At 44.5% G+C, this 9,669-nt stretch overlaps 1 protein-coding gene across 1 annotated transcript in view; it reads left to right on the forward strand.

Moving 5' to 3' along the window:
* The window catches only part of LOC311149528 (plexin-D1-like), a gene marked incomplete at its 5' end in the record, with an annotated part of 99,225 nt that overhangs the window by 87,689 nt on the left and 1,867 nt on the right, over positions 1-9,669 (forward strand). The window contains 10 exons of the mRNA XM_084186709.1: positions 1,939-2,137; positions 2,365-2,511; positions 2,840-2,996; positions 3,914-4,017; positions 4,803-4,866; positions 5,898-5,932; positions 6,739-6,843; positions 7,290-7,453; positions 7,571-7,741; positions 8,123-8,304. Of these exons, the coding sequence (XP_084042835.1) occupies positions 1,939-2,137; positions 2,365-2,511; positions 2,840-2,996; positions 3,914-4,017; positions 4,803-4,866; positions 5,898-5,932; positions 6,739-6,843; positions 7,290-7,453; positions 7,571-7,741; positions 8,123-8,304 (1,328 nt within the window). The remainder of the gene's footprint in view (positions 1-1,938; positions 2,138-2,364; positions 2,512-2,839; positions 2,997-3,913; positions 4,018-4,802; positions 4,867-5,897; positions 5,933-6,738; positions 6,844-7,289; positions 7,454-7,570; positions 7,742-8,122; positions 8,305-9,669) is intronic.

Below are 9,669 nucleotides of genomic sequence, written 5' to 3' on the forward strand. Positions count from 1 at the left end.
TATTGATTCCAGAGGCCAGACCCTTTCACTGCACCCTCTCCACGCTCAGCACCACAGCAGTGGTTTGGCTTTAATGTTTCCCTGGCCTGGTCTCCTAGATGGAAGGTTCTTTGTTATGGAAATCCCCCTATCTACCTCCACTGTTTCACCCCCTCCGTCCTCTGGGACAACTCAAAACATATACAGTTGAAGTCGGAAGTTTACATACACTTAGGTTGGAGTCATTAAAACTCGTTTTCAACCACTCCACAAATTTCTTGTTAACAAACTATAGTTTTGGCAAGTCGGTTAGGACATCTACTTTGTGCATGACACAAGTAATTTTTCTAACATTTGTTTACAGACAGATTATTTCACTTATAATTCACTGTACCACAATTCCAGTGGGTTAGAAGTTTACATACACTAAGTTGACTGTGCCTTTAAACAGCTTGGAAAATTCCAGAAAATGATGTCATGGCTTTAGAAGCTTCTGATAGGCTAATTGACATCATTTGAGTCAATTGGAGGTGTACCTGTGGATGTATTTCAAGGCCTACCTTCAAACTCAGTGCCTCTTTGCTTGACATCATGGGTAAATCAAAAGAAATCAGCCAAGACCTCAGAAAACAAATTGTAGACCTCCACAAGTCTGGTTTATCCTTGGGAGCAATTTCCAAATGCCTGAAGGTACCACGTTCATCTGTACAAACAATAGTATGCAAGTATAAACACCATGGGACCACGCAGCCGTCATACGGCTCAGGAAGGAGACGCGCTCTGTCTCCTAGAGATTAACGTAGTTTGGTGCGAAAAGTGCAAATCAATCCCAGAACAACAGCAAAGGACCTTGTGAAGATGCTGGAGGAAACAGGTACAAAAGTATCTATATCCACAGTAAAACGAGTCCTATACCGACATAACCTGAAAGGCCGCTCAGCAAGGAAGAAGCCACTGCTCCAAAACCGCCATAAAAAAGCAAGACTACGGTTTGCAACTGCACATGGGGACAAAGATCTTACTTTTTGGAGAAATGTCCTCTGGTCTGATGAAACAAAAATAGAACTGTTTGGCCATAATGACCATCGTTATGTTTGGAGGAAAAAGGGGACAGCTTGCAAGCCCAAGAACACCATCCCAACCGTGAAGCACGGAGGTGGCAGCATCATGCTGTGGGGGTGCTTTGCTGCAGGAGGGACTGGTGCACTTCACAAAATAGATGGCATCATGAGGAAGGAAAATTAAGTGGATATATTGAAGCAACATCTCAAGACATCAGTCAGGAAGTTAAAGCTAGGTCGCAAATTGGTCTTCCAAATGGACAATGACCCCAAGCATACTTCCAAAGTTGTGGCAAAATGGCTTAAGGACAACAAAGTCAAGGTATTGGTGTGGCCATCACAAAGCCCTGACCTCAATCCTATAGAAAATGTGTGGGCAGAACTGAAAAAGCGTGTGCGAGCAAGGAGGCCTACAAACCTGACTCAGTTACACCAGCTCTGTCAGGAGGAATGGGCCAAAATTCCCCCAACTTATTGTGGGAAGCTTGTGGAAGGCTACCCGAAACATTTGATCCAAGTTAAACAATTTAAAGGCAATGCTACCAAATACTAATTGAGTGTATGTACATTTCTGACCCACTGGGAATGTGATGAAATAAATAAAAGCTGAAATAAATAATTCTCTCTACTATTATTCTGACATTTCACATTCTTAAAATAAAGTGGTGATCCTAACTGACCTAAGACAGGGAATTTTTACTAGGATTAAATGTCAGGAATTGTGAAAAACTGAGTTCAAATGTATTTGGCTAAGGTGTATGTAAACTTCCGACTTCAACTGTACATAACTCAGTGTATTCTCAGATGTGGGGACTAAATAATATTGTGTGAATTGTATATGTCTCTGTACTCTGTGCTCACACACATTTGTGTGTTTTTCTGTCTGTGTCCCCCCCAGGTGTAGCCTTGCGTCCCTGCTCACTATCGCCCTCCATGGTAAACTGGAGTACTACACCAGCATTATGAAGGATCTGCTGGTGGATCTGATCGATGCCTCGGCCGCCAAGAACCCCAAGCTGATGCTGCGACGCACAGAGTCTGTTGTGGAGAAGATGCTCACCAACTGGATGTCCATCTGCATGTACAGCTACCTCAAGGTGAGGGAGGGTGGGAGGGAGGGAGGGAGGGAGACAAAATTGTGAAAAGAGAGGGAGTGAGACAATAGAACGTAATGTAATGACAATAGAACGAGACTACCCTCAAACATTTTTGTATCCAGTCATGAGTATTCACTGTCCAGTTTGTTGCAGTCTAGGCCTTTACTGACGAACAGTCTCAACGTTTATGTTACGTTATCAACGTGTTACTGTGATGTTTTCTGCAGGAGACAGTGGGCGAGCCATTCTTCCTGCTGCTTTGTGCCATCAGGCAGCAGATCAACAAGGGTTCTATAGACGCCATCACAGGGAAGGCCCGGTACACACTGAACGAGGAGTGGCTGCTCAGAGAGAATGTTGAGGCCAAGCCACAGGTCAGTCACTACACAACAACACAGGTCATATACTGACCACTGATTGGTTCACCTCCTTGTTATGTGCTTGTATCATATGTCTATCGTATGATACAGTTTATAATATCTCAGCTATGTGTAGCTTAATCAATCAACAGGAATAATCAACCAGCTAAATCAATCAACAGGAATAATCAACCAGCTTAATCAATCAACAGGAATAATCAACCAGCTAAATCAATCAACAGGAATAATCAAACAGCTTAATCAATCAACAGGAATAATCAACCATCTGAAGTAAAAGAAGGTGACATTGTGACATTCACTGCCTCTCTCTCTCTGTGTCCAGAACATCAATGTGTCGTTCCAGGGATGTGGTATGGACTCTCTGGTCGTGAAGGTGGTGAACACAGACACCATCTGTCAGGTGAAGGAGAAGATTCTAGAAGCCTTCTATAAGAACCTGCCCTTCTCCCAGTGGCCCCGGGCAGAGGACGTAGACCTGGGTGAGAAAAGTGACTTTTATTTGTCCTTTCTTAGGGAACCAGTCAACTCCCCAATTGTGGAAGTAATGCCATGCAAAAGAGGCTATATGACCAATTATTACTTTGTAGCTCAACTAACATCAAATCAAATTGTATTCATCACATACACAGTTTACAGCAGGTATAAAAGGTGCAGTGAAATACTTATGCGCTAGCTCCCTCAACATTGCAGTACAATATCAATATCAAAAGTCAATCAAAAATGACAAGTAATTACAGTGCCTTGCAAAAGTATTCATCCCCCTTGGTGTTTTAATTCCAGGTTGTAAGGCAACAAAATAGGAAAAATGCCAAGGGGGGTGAATACTTTTGCAAGCCACTGTAGAGGAAGGTGGTAATAACCTGTATTTACAAACATAAAGTGTCTTGGTCATGCAGTTAAATAAATAGTATATAATAGAACAGCATTGTTACGTGTGTGTGTGTGTGTGTGTGTGTGTGTGTGTGTGTGTGTGTGTGTGTGTGTGTGTGTGTGTGTGTGTGTGTGTGTGTGTGTGTGTGTGTGTGTGTGTGTGTGTGAGTCTGTGAGCATGTGTGTACTTGTGGTTGTGTGTTTGTGTGTAAGGGTTGGATGTGTGGAGAGTCAGTGCAATAGTCTCTAAGATGCAGATAGTCTCTGAGGTGAAAATAGTCTCTACGGTGCAGGTCTGTGCAGGGAAACAGCTAAGGTTAGCTGTTCAGCAGTCTGGTGGCCTGGTGGTAGAAGCTGTCTCCGAGACCGAGACCTGATGCTCTGATACCATTTGCCAAATGGTAACAGAGTGAACGGTCCCTGGCTCGGGTGACTGCAGTCCTTGACATGGAGCTAGTACAATAGATGGCTAAATGCATATAAACATTCATTACATTGATTGCCTCTCTCTCCTCCTCTCCTGCAGAGTGGTTTGCTTCTGGTAGTAACAGCAGGATCCTCCAGGACCTGGATAACACCTCTGTGATGGAGGATGGCAGGACAAAACTCAACACAGTCACACATTACCAGGCAAGGCTCTGCTCCCACCACACACACACCATATGCTCTCACCTGTGTGTGTGTGTGTGTGTGCACGTGCGCATGTGCGTGTGTGTGTTTCTGTCACCCCCTGTGTGTGTGTGGTTTTCCCTGACATTGTCACACTCACAGTAAGGCTGAGAGTGAAATAGGTGAGGGTGAGAAGTCACTGTAAATGTTGACATCTTGACTGCCCAAGGGGTACCACATTCTATTTATGTGTGGGTGACTGTGTGCAGTGTGTTTGTCTGTCTGATCATACACATGCAGTGTGTAATTGTCTGTGGGTATCTGTGTGTCTTTGCACTTTCTAGTGTCTTGGTATGTTTGGTATGTGTCAGAGTATTTCAGTGTGCCTGAGTGTATGTGTGTGTGTAAACAGCTGGGCAGTGACCCCTAACCTTTGCCCTGTTACCTGTACTGTTAAGTGCTTCATTTAGTCAGTGCTGGGAAGGCAGCGAGCTGTGAAGGCAATGAGGCACAGCATGTACTAACAGTCTCAGTTCACTGGCAATGCTGTTCAATCCATTTCACTGTGTGTTGACTTTAATGAGCCACCCCCCCCCCCCCCCCCCCCCCCCCCCCCAGAAAAAAAAAACACATACACACATACAAACACTCAAATTCTCTCTCTCACACACACTCAAACTCTCTCTCTCTCACACACACACACACACACACACACACACACACACCCTGAGGCAGCGGTTAATGATCCAGTTCTTGTGCCCCACCTCTCTCACCCCTGACCCTGTAACCTCTGACCCCACCCACAGATCCCAGAGGGGGCGTCGTTCGCCATGAGCATGAAAGACAAGAGAGACAACACCCTGGGGAGAGGTAGGTCACACACACACACTCTGTCACCTTGTCACACACTCCTACATGCTTAGAAAAACATACACACTTACTTTATTAAGTTAAAACCACATACACTAATTTCATCTTGAGCACATTAGACACATATACACACACCAAACCACAGACATACATTAATTTCCAGCCACAAACATGCTGTAGCCACATAAACACACTCTCACTTAATCAATCACACACACATACACAATACTCACAAGCATGTACACACACACACTGACACACACAGTCAATTTAGACCTTTCAACAGCATGGTTGATGTTCAGTATCCATAAGCATGAACAGATGATTCCTCTGCTGGGCCGCCAACGTTCCGGTTCAGTTTGAGAGGGTCTGCTAACCTCATCCAGAACAGGACTTCTGTTCTGACAGACCGCTCTGTCCATCCCAATGATTAGGGCCTCTCCTCTCATTCATACTGGGCCAGAGACAGGGTAAAGTAGTCCAAACCGGGCCAGCAGCTCAAAGGCCAGGCCTAATGGGTGTGTAGTCCACCTTGGCTAATGTAAAACACCTTTCCCCCTCTCTGTGATTAGCTAAGAGGGTCTGGACTGGGGCCGGGGCCTAAACCGGCCTGTCTGCCAAGACTAGGCCTGGAGTAATGAGAGCACAGTCACTATTGGGCTGTTTGTTGGCGTGTGTTTGTGTGTGCGTGTGCATGTGTGTAAACCAGGGAGAGAGTGAACCTCTGGCCTGACTATGTGTGAGCATTACAAACTCATTACACTGGCTCCAGCACCAATCACAGACTCTATGTCTGCCTCTCTCTGTTTCTTTTCAGCTTTTCTCTCTCTCATTCTTTCACTCATAATCTTTCTTTTTTTCACTCGCTCTCTAATTACACTCTCTTTGATTTCCAGAAACCTCTGTCTCTCTTCATAAGCTCTTCCTTTTCTCTATCTATTACACGCCCCCTCCTCCGATCTTCTTTCATTCTCTCTCTCTCTCTCTCCTCTCCTTCTCTCATTGTTTTGTTCTTTTCTCTCCCTCTGCAGTGAAAGACTTGGACACAGAGAAATATGTCCATTTGGTAAGTACACACACAAGCACACACACACACACACGGACAGAGAGCTTTCTCATTCACCTCTATTAACCCCATTCCCTCTGTCATCAGCACCATTGGTCTCAGAAAGAGCTCAGTTGAATGCAGACAGACACAGGGATAGCCTGAGCAATAAATCACTAACTACACACTTTCATAAGAGTGTGTGTGAGCGCATGCATGTAGGAAAGCTGGAGCAAGAACAAGACAGCACTAATACCACGTAAGCTATTTAAAAAACTCAGACTCAGATATGATAACTTTCGGTTCGACACAATGAGTTCTCTGGCATACATTTCACTGAGAGAATAGCTTTAGTCATTTTTTGTGAGCAGGTTTTTGTTGTTGTAGCACTTCATATTATGTTGTGCTGGCCTGGAGCTTGTTGACAGGCTCAGTAGAGTGAAACCAACAGTTTCTTCTCCACCTCCACACCCCTGTCCTGTAGGAGCATGTTAGACACCTCATACTGGTTTACTCTACTGCAATCAGAGAAACTTCCAAAATGTCCCAACTTGCAGCATTTCATAAAGTGACATCATGTTAGTCAGACCTCATAAATCCCCACTGTAGTTCCTGGGTTGTGTTCAGTACTTAGAAGTGAGTGAAAACATTTTGAAATGGTAGAGGTATTAACTGAAACTTTCATACAAGAACACTTGTTTTCTTTTCATCTCCCTGTCAAATGTTAGTCACACCTCCGTAGTAGATTCCCATTTAGATTTAGGTTAAATCCCCACCATGCTGATTGGATGTTTTTGTACCCTGACCTCTAACCTCTGCCCCTCCAGGTCTTGCCTCATGATGAGCCGTTTGAAAATAAGAAGTCCCACAGACAGAGTCATCGTAAGAAGGTCCTTCCTGAGATCTACCTAACCCGCCTCCTCTCCACCAAGGTAAGCACACAACCCACAGTGTGGTAGCCATCTTGAATGAGCCACAGTCTACAACCAGAACAGTGACAGAAAGCAGTGCCAGCCTCGCCTGGATGCCCATCTGTTACTGCTTCAGCTAGCCAACTGCTTATCATGTCCAATTGTGAGCATACTTAGAGAGATGGAAACCCACACAGATCCACAACTGAGGCTTATATACATAAATATAAGTTATGTATTAGATCATCATCATGATGCCCAAAAGAGTACGATTGTGATCCTAAACAGTTTGGCATGACAGTCATAATTCAAGTAGTAGACTAAAGCGGAGGCATCATTCCATCATCATAGACAATCAATCCATCATCAGTTCTATTTACAGTGACATCATCCCGGAATTTCAAACAATCCATTTTGATTCCAATTCTGGTTCCGTGTCTGATCCCATCTGTGTTGTGGTTCCGTAGGGAACGCTGCAGAAGTTCCTAGACGACCTGTTCCAGGCCATCCTCAGTATTCCTGCAGAGCGTCCGCCACTGGCCATCAAATACTTCTTTGACTTCCTGGAGGAGCAGGCGGACAAGAGGGGCATCACCGACCCCGACACCCTGCACATCTGGAAGACGAACTGGTAGCTAGGGGAACTAGATACATCTAATCATCTACTCATCAATGTAGCATGATGCAGTACAGTATCCATAATGCAAGATGTTCCTGAAGCTTACATAATGTTGTCTCGTCTCTTTAGTTTACCTCTGCGTTTCTGGGTGAACATCCTGAAGAACCCTCAGTTTGTGTTTGACATTGAAAAGACGGACCACATGGACGCCTGTCTGTCTGTCATCGCCCAGGCCTTCATAGACGCCTGCTCTGTTTCAGACCTGCAGCTGGGCAAGGTGAGACACACACACATTACACAGTGAGGGAAAAAAGTATTTGATCCCCTGCTGATTTTGTACGTTTGCCCACTGACAAAGAAATGATCAGTCTATAATTTTAATGGTAGGTTTATTTGAACAGTGAGAGACAGAATAACAACAAAAAAATCCAGAAAAACGCATGTCAAAAATGTTATAAATTTATTTGCATTTTAATGAGGGAAATAAGTATTTGACCCCCTCTCAATCAGAAAGATTTCTGGCTCTCAGGTGTCTTTTACACAGGTAACGAGCTGAGATTAGGAGCACACTCTTAAAGGGAGTGCTCCTAATCTCAGTTTGTTACCTGTATAAAAGACACCTGTCCACAGAAGCAATCAATCAATCAGATTCCAAACTCTCCACCATGGCCAAGACCAAAGAGCTCTCCAGGATGTCAGGGACAAGATTGTAGACCTACACAAGGCTGGAATGGGCTACAAGACCATCGCCAAGCAGCTTGGTGAGAAGGTGACAACAGTTGGTGCGATTATTCGCAAATGGAAGAAACACAAAAGAACTGTCAATCTCCCTCGGCCTGGGGCTCCATGCAAGATCTCACCTCGTGGAGTTGCAATGATCATGAGAACGGTGAGGAATCAGCCCAGAACTACACGGGAGGATCTTGTCAATGATCTCAAGGCAGCTGGGACCATAGTCACCAAGAAAACAATTGGTAACACACTACGCTGTGAAGGACTGAAATTCTGCAGCGCCCGCAAGGTCCCCCTGCTCAAGAAAGCACATATACAGGCCCGTCTGAAGTTTGCCAATGAACATCTGAATGATTCAGAGGAGAACTGGGTGAAAGTGTTGTGGTCAGATGAGACCAAAATTTAGCTCTTTGGCATCAACTCAACTCGCCGTGTTTGGAGGAGGAGGAATGCTGCCTATGACCCCAAGAACACCATCCCCACCATCAAACATGGAGGTGGAAACATTATGCTTTGGGGATGTTTTTCTGCTAAGGGGACAGGACAACTTCACCGCATCAAAGGGACGATGGACGGGGCCATGTACCGTCAAATCTTGGGTGAGAACCTCCTTCCCTCAGCCAGGGCATTGAAAATGGGTCGTGGATGGGTATTCCAGCATGACAATGACGCAAAACACACGGCCAAGGCAACAAAGGAGTGGCTCAAGAAGAAGCACATTAAGGTCCTGAAGTGGCCTAGCCAGTCTCCAGACCTTAATCCCATAGAAAATCTGTGGAGGGAGCTGAAGGTTTGAGTTGCCAAACGCCAGCCTTGAAACCTTAATGACTTGGAGAAGATCTGCAAAGAGGAGTGGTACAAAATCCCTCCTGAGATGTGTGCAAACCTGGTGGCCAACTACAAGAAACGTCTGACCTCTGATTGCCAACAAGGGTTTTGCCACCAAGTACTAAGTCATGTTTTGCAGAGGGGTCAAGTATTTATTTACCTTATTAGAATGCAAATCAATTTATAACATTTTTGACATGCGTTTTTCCAAGTCCAAAACTAATTCATGGTAACGCACAGTATTAAACAGAGCCATGATCGCATGAACTCCCTTCCATCTCCAACTACTCAAGCAAACAGCAAAATTACCTATTGTGTAATTTCACAATAGGAACTGTGAAATGACACACTTGCAGACACACTCTAACACACTCTATCACACTCTGTCACACTCTAACACACACAATCTACACACACATTATTCTTTAGTTGTATTGTTCATATATCGTTGTATAAAAAATGTGTGTGACTGTTCTTGTTTGTCAGTGTATCCGTGTTTTGTTACTTGTCAAGTTTTTGTGTGGACCCCAGATAGATAGTGGCTGTTTCAGCAAACCAAACATACAGTATACAGAATTTACACCTACACTTAAACACACACGTACACGCACACACACACACACACACACACACACACACACACACACACACACACACACACACACACA

The sequence above is a fragment of the Coregonus lavaretus genome, assembly GCF_964263955.1.
Source record: "Coregonus lavaretus genome assembly, chromosome: 22".
NCBI lineage: Eukaryota > Metazoa > Chordata > Actinopteri > Salmoniformes > Salmonidae > Coregonus > Coregonus lavaretus.